Genomic DNA, 17,205 nt, shown 5'->3' on the forward strand with positions numbered 1-17,205 from the left:
TTCTATTAGGTAACACCACCTGAAGGTGGCGTTACCTAGCGATGCAAAGCAGCATAATGCATCTCATTCTGCTGCTTAATACATACGGGGAATGCGGTAAAACCCCCGAAAACAGCATTTTCAGGGGTTTTACTGCATTTCTGCTGTTAGTACATGAGAATAACACTTGCTGCATTCAGAACATGTAAATGCCTTCTCTCCTGTGTGATTCCTCTGATGTATAACAAGATGTGATTTATGAGAAAAACACTTGCTGCACTCAGAACATGTAAATGGTTTCTCTCATGTGTGAATCCTCTGATGTATGACAAGATTTTGCTGCTGGGAAAAACATTTGCTGCATTCAGAACATGTAAATGGTTTCTCTCATGTGTGAATCCTCTGATGTATGACAAGATTTTGCTTCTGGGTAAAACATTTGCTGCATTCAGAACATGTAAATGGTTTCTCTCCTGTGTGACTCCTCTGATGTATAACAAGATGTGATTTATGAGAAAAACACTTCCTGCATTCAGAACATGTAAATGGTTTCTCTCCTGTGTGAATCCTCTGATGTATAACAAGATGTGATTTATGAGAAAAATACTTGCTGCACTCAGAACATGTAAATGGTTTCTCTCGTGTGAATCCTCTGATGTATGACAAGATTTTGCTTATTGGTAAAACATTTGCTGCATTCAGAACATGTAAATGGTTTCTCTCCTGTGTGACTCCTCTGATGTATAACAAGATGTGACTTCTGGGAAAAACATTTGCTGCATTCAGAACATGTAAATGGTTTCTCTCCTGTGTGACTCCTCTGATGTATAACAAGAGATGACTTACAGGAAAAACACTTGCTGCATTCAGAACATGTAAATGGTTTCTCTCCTGTGTGACTCCTCTGATGTATAACAAGATGTGATTTATGAGAAAAATACTTGCTGCACTCAGAACATATAAATGGTTTCTCACCTGTGTGAATCCTCTGATGTATGACAAGATGTGATTTATGAGAAAAACACTTGCTGCACTCAGAACAGGTAAATGGTTTCTCTCCTGAGTGAATCCTCTGATGTATGACAAGATTTTGCTTATTGGTAAAACATTTGCTGCAGTCAGAACATGTAAATGGTTTCTCTCCTGTGTGACTCCTCTGATGTATAACAAGATGTGACTTATGGGAGAAACACTTGCTGCATTCAGAACATGTAAATGGTTTCTCTCCTATGTGACTCCTCTGATGTATAACAAGATGTGACTTCTGGGAAAAACATTTGCTGCATTCAGAACATGTAAATGGTTTCTCTCCTGTGTGACTCCTCTGATGTATAACAAGAGATGACTTACAGGAAAAACACTTGCTGCATTCAGAACATGTATATGGAGTTTCTCCTGTGTGAATCCTCTGATGTATAACAAGATGTGATTTATGATAACAACACTTGCTGCATTCAGAACATGTAAATGGTTTCTCTCCTGTGTGACTCCTCTGATGTATAACAAGATGTGATTTATGAGAAAAACACTTGCTGCATTCAGAACATGTAAATGGTTTCTCTCCTGTGTGAATCCTCTGATGTATGACAAGATTTTGCTTATTGGTAAAACATTTGCTGCATTCAGAACATGTAAATGGTTTCTCTCCTGTGTGACTCCTCTGATGTATAACAAGATGTGACTTATGGGAGAAACACTTGCTGCATTCAGAACATGTAAATGGTTTCTCTCCTATGTGACTCCTCTGATGTATAACAAGAGATGACTTACAGGAAAAACACTTGCTGCATTCAGAACATGTATATGGATTTTCTCCTGTGTGAATCCTCTGATGTATAACAAGATGTGATTTATGATAACAACACTTGCTGCATTCAGAACATGTAAATGGTTTCTCTCCTGTGTGACTCCTCTGATGTATAACAAGATGTGATTTATGAGAAAAACACTTGCTGCACTCAGAACATGTAAATGGTTTCTCTCCTGTGTGAATCCTCTGATGTGTGACAAGAGTTTGCTTATTGGTAAAACATTTGCTGCATTCAGAACATGTAAATGGTTTCTCTCCTGTGTGACTCCTCTGATGTATAACAAGATGTGACTTACGGGAGAAACACTTGCTGCATTCAGAACATGTAAATGGTTTCTCTCCTATGTGACTTCTCTGATGTATAACAAGATGTGACTTCTGGGAAAAACATTTGCTGCATTCAGAACATGTAAATGGTTTCTCTCCTGTGTGACTCCTCTGATGTATAACAAGATGTGATTTATGATAACAACACTTGCTGCACTCAGAACATGTAAATGGTTTCTCTCCTGTGTGACTCCTCTGATGTGTGACAAGATGTAATTTATCAGAATAACACTTGCTGCATTCAGAACATGTAAATGGTTTCTCTCCTGTGTGACTCCTCTGATGTATGACAAGATTTTGCTTACTGGTAAAACATTTGCTGCATTCAGAACATGTAAATGGTTTCTCTCCTGTGTGACTCCTCTGATGTAGGAGAAGATGTGATTTATATATAAAGCTTTTGTCACACTCAGAGCACAGATGCGGTTTCTCTCCTGTGAGACTCATCATGTATTAGATGAGAAACTAATTAGCTGTAAAAGGTTTCTTATATCCTGAAAATAAGAATAGTGTGTGTGAATCCTCCAGAAGGTGTAAGAAGAAATGACGTCTGTAGTTGGCTTGAACAGAGGACAATGTCCCTTTCCACAACTTCTTATATTATTCTTAGTGGGAATCCTGATCAATTGTCCTGTAAGAAAGTTGGAAAAGCATAAAGGTTACTGGTGTAATTCTACTTTTAAGGTAGAGATGTTATATTGTATAAAGAATATGATGTATATTTATATAAAATAACAAATATTACTAAACCACTGACCATTGTTTTTACATTTGTTTATTATTATTATTATCATTTATTTATATGGCGCCACAAGTGTTCCGCAGCGCCTTACAAAGTACATAAACAAATTGTAGACAAGTGACTTACAGAACAATACAATACAGGACATGGATAATATACATAGCTACATTAGCGACCATATCACACAGATAAGCAACAGAGCATAAGCAACCAAGTGTTAGGTGCCCTAGTGGTGAGTAAGAAGTAAATTACACTATAGTAAGGAGAAGCACAAGAGGGTAGATGGTTTATGTTGCCAAACTGCTATATCCCCATTTCCAATCATATGTGTAGCACAGAGACCTCTACCCTCCTTCTGCAGATACCATTACTTATATAGTAAACAGGGTCTATTAATGTTACTATGCAAATAGTATAATCCTTATTCTCTGACCTCAGAATGTGCAGATTATATATTTCAATTTAAATATTTACTATAACTCAAATCGCACCTCAAACACAATTAAAAACACTGAACTGACACTAACGGACTAAGGCCCTCATTCAGAGCCACTCGCTAGCGGCAGTACGCTCGTTCCGAGCGATGTTCGCACATCTGCGCATGCGTACGGATCGTTATACGCATGCGCGAACCAGTCAGTGCGGCCGAAATTCATGTGCTCGCAATATAGCGAATGCCTGCTATTTTGAGTGACAGAATGAGGCGTATGTGGGTGGTAACAGGGGAAGGTGTTTGAAAATGGGGAGTGGAGATCCGAACGCAGGCGTGCTTAAAGGTCAAAACGGGCGTTTTATGGGTGTGCATAATTAATACAGCAGCGTCATTGACCACGTCACTGGGTTATTTTATAGCCAGAACTGCTCGCAAGATTGTGGTTGAAAAAACCAACCACAAGAATAGCGAGCAGTTCATACGCTGTTCGATGTACTCGATTAATCTGATAAATAGCGGACATGACGTATGGTGCGAGCGGCCAGGGGGCGTTTTTATCAAATAAACGAGCGTATGTTTTGCTCGCTCGTTCAGACATGGAGGCGGCAACAGACCGCAAAGAGCGAACGGTTCATTTGAATAGCCACCCCCTTTTTATGAACGAGCGAGCGCTAATTGCGAGTGGCTCTGAATGAGGGCCTAAACCTCAAACCTTTAACAAGGGCACACATATACAAATCAAATGGCATCTAAATTGCATCTCAAATCGTGACCAAATCAGTAGTATGTTTGGATGTGGAAAGTTTTTAAATTTGTCTAACCTTATTCATCATGCTTATAAAAGGAGACAGAAACTGTCTGTGACTTAAGCAGCCCATACACGGTGCAATTTTTTTGCATGATATGGCCGATTTAGATCAATCGTAACGACCGATCGTGTACATCATTTGCGGTATTTGTACGATGACTATGTGCGTCCCCGCCATCATATATCTGCATCATAGATCTTATGGAAAAATGGTAAGATTTCAACCTATCATGTATAATGTGATACACATCGTATGCTGTTTGTCACGCATGTAGCATGGACCAGGGAGATCCGTGCTACATGCATCTGTGTCATTGATACAGAGCACAGATGGGTCAGTGAGACCCGTCTTTGCTGCTGTGGTAAAAAAAAAAAAATTTAAAAACATAAAAACATGGTGTGCCCCCCCCCCCCCCTCAAAAAAAAGAGCAACCAGCCCTGGGCTTTTAGTGACCAAGTGCTGGGTGTGCTTAAATACAGGGGTAAAATGACATAGGGGTCCCCTGTCCCTTGCACAACCAGCACTGGGCTCTGATCCGGTCCTGGTTCTGGAAATACAGGGGGTAAAAATGAGTAGGGTCCCCCTGTATTATCCAGAACCAGCACCAGACATTTTCTAGCTGGGGGTTAATGCCACAGCCAGGGGAGCCCTTTCACCAGGCACTGCAGCCAAAGCATTAACACTGACTGCTAGTCAACCTAGGCTGAGGATCCCTGGGGAGCTTGGGACCCCCAATAAAGGGGTTCCCCTCTCCAGGGCACCCCAGGCCTAGGCTGATAGCCCAGGGCTATCACCTGCATTTTTTTTAATGTGTTTGTGACTTGTGTGCGATGTAGCCGCACTTGCATCCTCAAAGCAGCAGCGACAAGCGTGCGTCTGTCTGTTAAAGGGTGGTGACACCCTCAAAGTGTGCTACACAAACAATAAAAATATTCTTCTTCTTTTTTCTGTCTTTGTGAATTGTGTGGGCTGTAGCCGCACTTGCATCCTCAAAGCAGCAGCGACAAGCGTGCGTCTGTCTGTTAAAGGGTGGTGACACCCTCAAAGTGTGCTACACAAACAATAAAAATATTCTTTTTTTTTTTCTGTCTTTGTGAATTGTGTGGGCTGTAGCCGCACTTGAATCCTCAAAGCAGCAGCGACAAGCGTGCGTCTGTCTGTTAAAGGATTACATCGGTGACAGCATCCAAGTAGGCATGTCAGACAGTCCGTACCTGTACTGGCAGGAAAAAGAAGCAATTTGGAGGTCCCTGTACAAACTGGCTCTATTTTACCTGAGTTGCCCCCCCTCCAGTGTGTACTCCGAAAGAGTGTTTAGTGCAGCCGGGAACCTTGTCAGCGAAAGGCGTAGGAGGTTGCTTCCACAACATGTGGAGAAGATGATGTTCATAAAATGAATTATCAACTCTTCCAGGGAGACCAGCCTCCAGAACGTACAGAGGGACCTGTGGTTCCAGCAGGGACGAATTAATACTCTGTGAGGATGAGGATGTACACACTGAAGAGGGTGAGGAATCGGTGGATGAGGAGGATGAGGATGACATCTTGCCTCCGTAGAGCCAGTTTGTGCAGGGACACATTAATTGCCAGCTTGTTTTGTGGGGGCCCAAACGAACCAATCATTTCAGCCACAGTTGTGTGGCAGACCCTGGCGCTGAAATGATTGATTTGTTAAAGTGTGCATGTCCTGTTTATACAACATAAGGGTGGGTGGGAGGGACCAAGGACAATTCCATCTTACACTTCTTTTTTTTCTTTGCATTATGTACAGTTTGGGGCCTAGTTTTTCTAACTGCCATCCTGTCTGCCACTGCAGTGTCACTCCTAGATGGGTCACGTGTTTGTGCCGCCCACTCGTGTCGCTTAGCATAGTCATCCAGCTACCTCGGTGCAACCTTTTGGACATGAAAACACTATTGTGAGGTGTGAGGTGTTCAGAATAGACTGGAAATGAGTGGAAATTAAGGTTATTGAGGTTAATAATAGCATAGGAGCAGAGAAACCAACAAATTCTGTGATTTTAGCTGTTTTTATGCTTTTTAAAAAAAAAATACAGATCCAAAACACAAAACCCAGATCCAAAACACGAAGAAAGATCCAGATCCAAAACCAAAACACAAAACACGAAAAGTGGCCGGTGCACACCCCTAATTCATACAGTATTGTGAGTGACGCTGTAGGTTCATCATACCGCAGTGTAATATTCATGCAGTATTGTGAGTGTTGCTGTAGGTTCATCATACTGCAGTTTAATATTCATACAGTATTGTGAGTGAGGCTGTAGGTTCATCATATCGCAGTGTAATATTCATACAGTATTGTGAGTGACGCTGTTGGTTCATCATACCGCAGTGTAATATTCATACAGTATTGTGAGTGATGCTGTAGGTTCATCATACCGCAGTGTAATATTCATACAGTATTGTGAGTGACGCTGTAGGTTCATCATACTGCAGTGTAATATTCATACAGTATTGTGAGTGACGCTGTAGGTTCATCATACCGCTATGTAATATTCATACAGTATTGTGAGTGATGCTGTAAGTTCATCATACCGCAGTGTAATATTCATATAGTATTGTGAGTGATGCTGTAGGTTCATCATAGTGCAGTGTAATATTCATACAGTTTTGTGAGTGATGCTGTAAGTTCATCATACCGCAGTGTAATATTCATACAGTATTGTGAGTGACGCTGTAGGTTCATCATACCGCAGTGTAATATTCATACAGTATTCTGAGTGATGCTGTAGGTTCATCATACCACAGTGTAATATTCATACAGTATTGTGAGTGACGCTGTAGGTTTATCATACCGAAGTGTAATATTCATACAGTATTGTGAGTGACGCTGTAGGTTCATCATATCGCAGTGTAATATTCATACAGTATTGTGAGTGACGCTGTTGATTCATCATACCGCAGTGTAATATTCATACAGTATTGTGAGTGACGCTGTAGGTTCATCATACCGCAGTGTAATATTCATACAGTATTGTGAGTGACGCTGTAGGTTCATCATACTGCAATGTAATATTCATACAGTATTGTGAGTGATGCTGTAGGTTCATCATACCGCAGTGTAATATTCATACAGTATTGTGAGTGACGCTGTAGGTTCATCATACCGCAATGTAATATTCATACAGTATTGTGAGTGATGCAGTAAGTTCATCATACCGCAGTGTAACATTCATACAGTATTGTGTGTGATGCTGTAGGTTCATCATAGTGCCGTGTAATATTCATACAGTTTTGTGAGTGATGCTGTAAGTTCATCATACTGCAGTGTAATATTCATACAGTATTGTGAGTGACGCTGTAGGTTCATCATACCGCAGTTGAATATTCATACAGTATTGTGAGTGACGCTGTAGGTTCATCATACCACAGTGTAATATTCATACAGTATTGTGAGTGATGCTGTAGGTTTATCATACCGCAGTGTAATATTCATACAGTATTGTGAGTGTTGCTGTAGGTTCATCATACCGCAGTGTAAAATTCATACAGTATTGTGAGTGATGCTGTAGGTTTATCATACCGCAGTGTAATATTCATACAGTATTGTGAGTGACGCTGTAGGTTCATCATACTGCAATGTAATATTCATACAGTATTGTGAGTGATGCTGTAGGTTCATCATACTGCAGTGTAATTTTCATACAGTATTGTGAGTGATGCTGTATGTTCATCATACTGCAGTGTAATATTCATACAGTATTGTGAGTGATGCTGTAGGTTCATCATACTGCAGTGTAATATTCATACAGTATTGTGAGTGACGCTGTAGGTTCACTGTTCAACATAGGTGACTGAAATCATAAATTAGGTGGGAAGTCCAGGAACAGAGCACTTTGTACCTGATGGAATGGGTCAGGTTGGAGGGCATGTGTTTGTATGTATATGTGTCAGTGTGTGTGTGTATGTGTGTATGTATATGTGTCAGTGTGTGTGTATATGTGTCAGTGTGTGTTTGAGTCAGTGTGTGTGTGTATGTATATGAGTCAGTGTGTGTATGTATATGTGTCAGTGTGTGTATATGTGTTAGTTTGTGTGTATGTATATGTGTCAGTATGTGTGTGAATATGTATATGTGTCAGTGTGTTTGTATGTATATGTGTCAGTATATGTATATGTGTCAGTTTGTATGTATATGTGTAAGTGTGTGTGTTTGTATGTATATGTGTCAGTGTGTATATGTGTCAGTGTGTGTGTATGAATATGTGTGAGTGTGGATGTGTATATGTGGTCAGTGTGTATGTATATATATGTGTGTCAGTGTGTGTGTGTATATGTGTCAGTGTATGTATATGTCAGTGTGTGTATATGTGTTAGTGTGTGTGTATATGTGTCAGTGTATGTATATGTGTCAGTGTGTGTATGTATATGTGTCAGTGTATGTATGTATGTGTGTCAGTGTGTGTATGTATATGTGTCAGTGTGTGTGTGTTTATATGTGTCAGTGTGTGTCTATGCATATGTGTCAGTATGTGTGTGTATATATATGTGTCAGTGTGTGTATATGAGTCAGTGTGTGTGTGTGTATATGAGTCAGTGTGTGTCTGTATATGTGTCAGTGTGTGTATATGAATCAGTGTGTGTATGTATATGTGTCAGTGTGTGTATTTATATGTGTCAGTGTGTGTATATGTGTTAGTTTGTGTGTATGTATATGTGTCAGTATGTGTGTGAATATGTATATGTGTCAGTGTGTGTGTATGTATATGTGTCAGTGTGTGTGTTTGTATGTATATGTGTCAGTGTGTGTATGTATATGTGTCAGTGTGTGTATATGAGTCAGTGTGTGTGTGTATGTATATGTGTCAGTGTGTGTATGTATATGTGTCAGTGTGTGTATATGTGTTAGTTTGTGTGTATGCATATGTGTCAGTATGTGTGTGAATATGTATATGTGTCAGTGTGTGTGTATGTATATGTGTCAGTATATGTATATGTGTCAGTGTGTATGTATATGTGTCAGTGTGTGTGTGTGTGTTTATATGTGTCAGTGTGTGTGTATGCATATGTGTCAGTATGTGTGTGTATGTATATGTGTCAGTATGTATGTATATGTGTCAGTGTGTGTATATGAGTCAGTGTGTGTGTGTGTATATGAGTCAGTGTGTGTATGTATATGTGTCAGTGTGTGTATATGAGTCAGTGTGTGTATGTATATGTGTCAGTGTATGTATGTGTGTCAGTGTGTGTATGTATATGTGTCAGTGTGTGTGTGTGTTTATATGTGTCAGTGTGTGTGTATGCATATGTGTCAGTATGTGTGTGTATATATATGTGTCAGTGTGTGTATATGAGTCAGTGTGTGTGTGTGTGTATATGAGTCAGTGTGTGTCTGTATATGTGTCAGTGTGTGTATTTGAATCAGTGTGTGTGTGTATGTATATGTGTCAGTGTGTGTATATGTGTTAGTTTGTGTGTATGTATATGTGTCAGTATGTGTGTGAATATGTATATGTGTCAGTGTGTGTGTATGTATATGTGTCAGTATATGTATATGTGTCAGTGTGTGTGTTTGTATGTATATGTGTCAGTGTGTGTATGTATATGTGTCAGTGAGTGTATATGAGTCAGTGTGCGTGTGTATGTATATGTGTCAGTGTGTGTATGTATATGTGTCAGTGTGTGTATATGTGTTAGTTTGTGTGTATGTATATGTGTCAGTATGTGTGTGAATATGTATATGTGTCAGTGTGTGTGTATGTATATGTGTCAGTATATGTATATGTGTCAGTGTGTGTGTGTGTGTTTATATGTGTCAGTGTGTGTGTATGCATATGTGTCAGTATGTGTGTGTATGTATATGTGTCAGTATGTATGTATATGTGTCAGTGTGTGTATATGAGTCAGTGTGTGTGTGTGTGTATATGAGTCAGTGTGTGTATGTATATGTGTCAGTGTGTGTATATGAGTCAGTGTGTGTATATATGTATATGTGTCAGTGTGTGTGTATGTATGTGTGTCAATATGTGTGTGTATGTATATGTGTCAGTGTGTATGTATATGTGTGTATGTATATGTGTCAGTGTGTGTGTATGTATTGGTGTCAATGTGTGTATGTATATGTGTCAGTGTGTGTGTATGTGTGTCAGTGTGTATATGTGTCAGTGCGTGTATGTATGTGTGTCAGTGTGTGTATGGATATGTGTCAGTGTGTGTATGTATATGTGTCAGTGTGTGTATTTATGTGTGTCAGTGTGTGTATATGTGTCAGTGTGTGCATGTGTGTCAGTGTGTGTGTGTATGTATATGTGTCAGTGTGTGTATGTATATGTGTCAGTGTGTGTATTTATGTGTGTCAGTGTGTGTGTATATGTGTCAGTGTGTGTATATGAGTCAGTGTGTGTGTGTATGTATATGTGTCAGTGTGTGTATATGAGTCAGTGTGTGTATGTATCTGTGTCAGTGTGTGTGTATGTATGTGTGTGTATGTATATGTGTCAGTGTGTATGTATGTGTGTATGTACAGTCATGTGCATAAATATTGGGACATTGACAGAATTTTCATATTTTATTCTCTATTCACCACCACAATGGCTTTGAAATGAAACAAACATGATGTGCTTTATCTGCAGACTTTCAGATTTAATTTGAGGGTAATTACATCCAAATCAGGTGAACGGTGTAGGAATTACAATGGTTTCTATATGTGCCTCCCACTTTTTAAGGGACCAAAAGTAATGGGACAAACTAAACAATCCTAAATCTAACTTTCACTTTTTAATACTTTGTTGCAAATCCTTTGCAGGCAATTACAGCCTGAAGTCTAGAACGCATAGACATCACCAGACGCTGGGTTTCATCCCTGGTGATGCTCTGCCAGGCCTCTACTGCAAATGTCTTCAGTTCCTACTTGTTCTTGGGGCATTTTCCCTTCAGTTTTGTCTTCATCAAGTGAAATGCATGCTCAATCGGATCCAGGTCAGGGGATTGACTTGGCCATTAGCCTTAAAAAACTCTTTGGTTGCTCTTGCAGTATGCTTCAGGTCATTGTCCATTCTCACTGTGAAGTGCCGTCCAATGAGTTCTGAAGCATTTGACTGAATATGAGCATACAATATTGCCCGAAACACTTCAGAATTCATTCTGCTGCTTTTGTCAGCAGTCACATCATCAATAAATACAAGGGAACCAGTTCCATTGGCAGCCATACATGCCCACTCCATGACACTACCACCACCATGCTTCACTGATGAGGTGGTATGTTTTGGATCATGAGCAGTTCTTTTCCTTTTCCATATTCTTCTCTTCCCATCACTCTGGTAAAAGTTGATATTTGTCTCATCTGTCCATAGGATGTTGTTCCAGAACTGTAATGGCTTTTTTAGATGTTGTTTGGCAAACTCTAATCTGGTCTTCCTGTTTTTGTGACTCACCAATGGTTTACATCTTGTGGTGAACCCTCTATATTCACTCTTGTGAAGTCTTCTCTTTATTGTTGACTTTGACACATATACACCTACCTCCTGGAGAGTGTTCTTGATTTGGCCAACTGTTGTGAAGGAGTTTTTCTTCACCAGGGAAATAATTCTTCTGTCATCCACCACAGTTGTTTTCCGTGGTCTTCCGGGTCTTTTGGTGTTGCTGAGCTCTCCGGTGCGTTCTTTCTTTTTAAGAATGTTCCAAACAGTTGATTTGGCCACACCTAATGTTTTTGCTATCGCTCTGATGGGTTTGTTTTGATTTCTCAGCCTAATGACGGCTTGCTTCACTGATAGTGACAGCTCTTTGGATCTCATATTGAGAGTCAACAGCAACTGATTCCAAATGCAAATGTCACACCTAGAATCAACTCCAGACTTTTACCTGTTTAATTGATAATGAAATAACGAGGGAATAGCCCACACCTGTCCATGAAATAGCTTTTGAGTTGATAGTCCCATTACTTTTGGCCCCTTAAAAAGTGGGAGGCACATATAGAAACCGTTATAATTCCTACACCGTTCATTTAATTTGGATGTAATTACCCTCAAATTAAATCTGAAAGTCTGCAGTTAAAGCACATCTTGTTTATTTCAATACAAAGCCATTGTGGTGGTGAATAGAGACCAAAATATGAAAATTCTGTCAATGTCCCAATATTTATGCACCTGACTGTATATGTGTCAGTGTGTGTGTATGTATATGTGTCAGTATGTGTCTGTATATGTGTCAGTGTGTGTGTATGTATGTGTGTCAGTGTGTGTGTGTATGTATATGTATATGTGTCAGTGTGTGTGTATGTGTGTCAGTGTGTGTATATGTGTCAGTGTATGTATATGTGTCAGTGTGTGTATGTATGTGTGTCAGTGTGTGTATGTATATGTGTCAGTGTGTTTATGTATATGTGTCAGTGTGTGTATTTATGTGTCAGTGTGTGTATATGTGTCAGTGTGTATGTATATGTATCAGTGTGTGTATGTATATGTGTCAGTGTGTGTGTATGTATGTGTGTCAGTATGTGTGTGCATGTAGATGTGTCAGTGTGTATATGTGTCAGTGTGGGTGTATACATGTATATGTGTCAGTGTGTGTGTATATATGTCATTGTGTATGTATATATGTTAGTGTGTGTGTATATATGTCAGTGTGTGTGTATGTATATGTGTCAGTGTGTGTGTATATATGTATATGTGTCAGTGTGTATGTATATGTGTCAGAGTGTTTGTGTCAGTGTGTGTATGTATATGTGTCAGTGTGCTTCTGTCTGTTGAGAGACAACACGGGGGTAGGTGATGGTGTGCTGAGAGTTGACGCAGGGGGAGGTGATGATGTGCTGAGAGTTGACATGGGGGGGCGGTGATGGTGTGCTGAGAGTTGACGTAGGGGGGTGGTGATGGTGTGCTGAGAGACGATGTGGGAGGGAGGTGATGGTATAACTATGAAGAGATGACACAGGGAGGGAGATGATGGTGTGGCTAAGAGATGATGCAGTGAGATAATAGTGTGCTGAGAGATGACGCAGTGAGATTATAGTGTGCGTGAAAGACGCAGGGGGGAGGAAGTTACACAGGGGAACGAGTCTCGTTGAACCGCTATCATTTGATGATGACCTTGTTAATATTCCTACAAAAACAGGCATCTTCTGGACGATGTGACCTACATGAATATTAAATCCCGACTGAAGATGCTGTCGTCCCAGGGAGGATATATTTCTTCAGAGGTTCCACATTGTGAGAAACCACCATATAGGTAAGCTGCATATGAAATAGAAAGGAATGTTCCCAGACTGACAAGAAATTGGTGGTGTGTCATGTTGGCCCACCCCATTGTCTGGAGCCACGTCCCTTTCAGTTTGACCACGACCATTTTTATGTTGCGCACCTTCAGCACGCAAAACTTATTTTCCTATGTTGGGGGGGGGGGGGTGCCAACCCTTAAATTTGCCCAGGGCTCCAAAGACCCTAGTTACACCACTGAGTGGTTCACAAACTTCCTTGAATCATGGTGCCCTACAATGTCAGCATTCTTTTCCCTGCATCCGTAGACAGTAAGAAATTCAGCAATAATGATTAAATCCAGTAATTGTGCTCATAGGTCGTCCTCACGGTCAGGTATGGGGATGGTGGGCAGGGCTATGCTTACCTGTTATCCTTAGAGTCAGGTATGGTGATGGTGGGCAGGGCTGTGCTTACCTGTCTTCCTAAGGGTCAGGTATGTGGTGATGGTGGGCAGGGTTTGCTTCTGTTTGTCCTCATATAATTTATGTCTGTTTGCCACCAGCACTGGTTTTGACTGTCACATGGACAATAAATAAATTGGTCCTGGACCACCAACCCATGGCACCCAATTTGGAACCACTGAACTAATCTAACTGATGTGAACCAGGGATCTAAATGTGTGTAGAATACTTACTTATATAGAAGTATTAAGGTGATATCTTGTGGTTTTAATACTTCAAATGTCCAGAAGATGTCAGGTGCAAAGATTCCGACAACAAAGTTATCCTGCAAAGTAAAGCAAAGTGTGTTCAGTTCTGTTATTATATGTAACGTGTGCATATTACTGTATATTAAAGTATGTTTATATTTTATACTATTTGAATAAGTGAGGATTTACCCAAGCTAGCCCTCAATCTAAGTGGCCCTATCCTATTTGCTTGGGTGGAGGCACCGAGACACACGTGCTTCCTGCTAAATTGATGGATTTATGTTATGGTAAACATATTATGTTTATTTATCTTTCTTACGTATTTGACGCAAAACGCACTTACTGTAGCTCGGTGTGGCAGAGAGGATCCAGTAAAGCAACAATGTTATTATGTACTATAGAGACAAGTGCAGTTATGTGATGCAATAGATAGTGGGATTATTTGCAAAGTAAGCCATAGCTTCCCGGCAGGTTTAAGGCCAACTTTTAAAAGGGCAATGCTTTCAGAAGTGATACTCTCCATGTTTAGCTATTACAAGCCTTTTTTATATTTCAGGATTTCACAAGCTGCCTCTTAGTAAATAAACCCCTATATATGGTTATAGGAGGCTCTCATCAGGCTGATGATATCACAGGAGTCCGGATACACAGGCTATATCCCAGGTGGGCACTTACCACATTATGGGCCAGTGTGAGTCTCTGTACAGGAGCAGGCTGCTGTCCACTAGTAGATCTCCTAGTTGTTGAGCTTGCAAAATACAGGACAGTCACCCGCAGTGTGCACCGTGGCCCTGGCTCTCTTCCCCCATATGCAACATATGACACCCCCTAACCATATGACCCAAGGGTTGTATGATAACCCGTAACCATGTGAACCAAGGGTAGTATGACAACACCCAACTATGTGATTTAAGGGTCATATGAACACCCCCTAACCATTTGCCCCAAGGGTTGTATGATAACCCGTAACCATGTGAACCAAGGGTTGTATAAAAACACCTAACTATGTAATTTAAGGGTCATATGGCACCCCATAACCATGTAACCCTTGGGACATAAAACACCCTATCCATGTGACCCAAGGGTCACGACACCAAATCATGGGACCCAAGGGTCATATGACACCCACTAACCATGTGACCATGGGGATGTCATACTTGCCTAACCTTATGGCATGTCCAGGAAACCTCTTGTTACCCTGAGAGAGTGAGCCAAGATCATAGATTTCCAAGCCTCCATGGGACTTGATCTTGTGTTTGAACGTACGACTTGCTTTATATACTCATGGACATCCGTCTTCAACATGTCCAGGTGGCAAAATGTCCATTTTGTATTTTGTCTTGGATTTCTTGACATTTATATCCTTATTACTGAGAAAGATTAAAGACACATAGAGGGAGCAAGTTGCCCTTGCAATGGCGTTTCCACAGCGATGCCAGCACCGCAACTCGCTGCCTGAGCTTACAATGGGCTTGTACATTTTTGCTTGCAGCCCAGAGGTACCCTAAGTACAGTTACTCTCTGCTATATGAGAGGGGAGGAGGTTGGGGGTTGTCATCGAGGTAACGGCTGCAATATTGTCCTGGACATAATGAATATTGATAATTAAAGTTATCACTCCACTAGGGCTACTTTCTCTGTGCCCGAGGGAAAGAAGAACCACAGCAGTTATTCTTTCCTTCTCTCTTTGGCTGGCTATAGCCCTTAACTTTGTGCCACCACCTTTCAGTGGGCCGCTACCATTGCAATTCCCCCGTGGGCCCTTAATGCCTCAGTCCGCCACTGGCTACAGGTCTCTGTTTATAGCAGTCAGCACAGCTGTGACACATTACAGGACCCTCCACTTCCTCCCCCTATACACTAGCACACATTCCTGCACCAGGGGCTCTACTGTCTCCCACTTCAGAGACTCAGTATCCCCCTCAACACAGTGTCCTTTAGGACAGACTAGGGCAGTGGTTACCAAACTGTGTGTGGTGGCACCCTGGGGTGTCTCATGGCACTTGCAGGGGTGCCTTGGGTTTGTGGGTGGTGATGGGGGAGGGGGGGCAGGCGAATGCAGGCATGCCTGTGCATCTGAATGCCATTACAGGGGCGTACATAAATAAGGCTGTATGGGGGCATATGCAGCCATAGATCTCAATGCTCACAGGAAGTGGCCAAAATCCTGCATGAGGTCAGGCCAGCCACTATTGTGCTTATGGGTCAGATGTAACTCGATGTTACCGATGTTTCCGCTATCTTGCAGTCTAATCAAGGCTCTGAGTAAAGGGAAGTGGGCGGCTTAATATAAGGCTGTGGGCGTCTGCATCTGTCCTGCGGGCTCCATGCGTATGCATTGATTAGCATATACTTGCAGCGCACGGGTCCGTGCGATCTCTCACTTGTGTTCCTTACTGAATCAGGCTCACAGCCCCCATAGGTTTCAATGTGGATTGATCAATGATGATTTTCTCCAAACTTTTCTCCAACACTTATCACCACTTTATATGGTGTTACGGTAGGAGACAGCAGAAAACACAGTTATCACCACTTGCGTGGTATGGACGTAAGCTTCTGTCCACACCAGGCAGTTCTTTATCTGTACTGGACGTAAAATTTCGTCCAGACAGATAAACGTGAGGGCTGCTGCAGGAAGAGAATCTTCCCGCAGCTACTGCTCTCAGAGGGACCTTCCAGTCCCTCTGCATGTGAGCATCCTCTCCTCCTCTGTCTGCTGTGCTGCTGATCACTGCTGATCGGTCAGCAAAGCAGGACCCCCTACCCAGCGCCTGCAAAACTGAGCATCCGCTGGGGAAAAGTAAGTAAACTTCCCCCCTCACTCCCCTTACATACCTGGTGCCTGGATCTGGTCTCAAATTGAACGTCGCGATGGTTCCGATGTTCTGGTATTTGAAAAACCGATTAAAAAAAAAAAATCTTTCTTTTTTTTTTTTTTTTTTATGAAACCATTTTAAATAAGTTAAAATGGATGTTCCTCACCTAATTCCCTAAAAAAAAAAAAAACGACAATTTTGGAGCGGTTTTCAGAAAAAAAAATCGTCAGTTAAGTGGTTAATTGTGCAGGCTGATAAAAAATATTAATAAAAATAAATAGGGATATTTAAGTGCATATATATATCTATATAGCAGAAAAGTTTGGCACTCATGCAAACTCAAAAGGTGTAGATGCCTTGGTGTCCTCCCCAAGGTAACGCACAGCAATGCAAAAACAGGCGGTACTCAGAGGGCTTGTATAA

General features: G+C 41.1%; 1 protein-coding gene, 1 long non-coding RNA gene and 1 pseudogene across 3 annotated transcripts in view; 2 read left to right on the plus strand and 1 right to left on the minus strand.

The window, feature by feature from the left end:
• LOC148522636 (uncharacterized) overlaps positions 1 to 17,205 on the plus strand; it is a 764,886-nt pseudogene that overhangs the window by 398,080 nt on the left and 349,601 nt on the right. The window lies entirely within an intron of this gene.
• The window catches only part of LOC148522638 (uncharacterized), a 93,121-nt gene that overhangs the window by 36,882 nt on the left and 39,034 nt on the right, over positions 1 to 17,205 (plus strand). Inside the window, exon 3 of the long non-coding RNA XR_015878528.1 lies at positions 13,175 to 13,288. This is a non-coding gene — a long non-coding RNA (uncharacterized LOC148522638). The remainder of the gene's footprint in view (positions 1 to 13,174; positions 13,289 to 17,205) is intronic.
• Positions 367 to 16,817, minus strand: LOC148522639 (uncharacterized). Its single transcript, XM_088473997.1, is given in 5 exon segments — positions 367 to 421; positions 503 to 619; positions 621 to 2,747; positions 13,952 to 14,043; positions 16,802 to 16,817. Coding segments are annotated over 3 exon segments (2,118 nt in total). The 5' UTR covers positions 2,567 to 2,747; positions 13,952 to 14,043; positions 16,802 to 16,817.

Source organism: Taudactylus pleione, unplaced genomic scaffold, assembly GCF_031769625.1.
Source record: "Taudactylus pleione unplaced genomic scaffold, aTauple2 ptg000145l, whole genome shotgun sequence".
Taxonomy (NCBI): domain Eukaryota; kingdom Metazoa; phylum Chordata; class Amphibia; order Anura; family Myobatrachidae; genus Taudactylus; species Taudactylus pleione.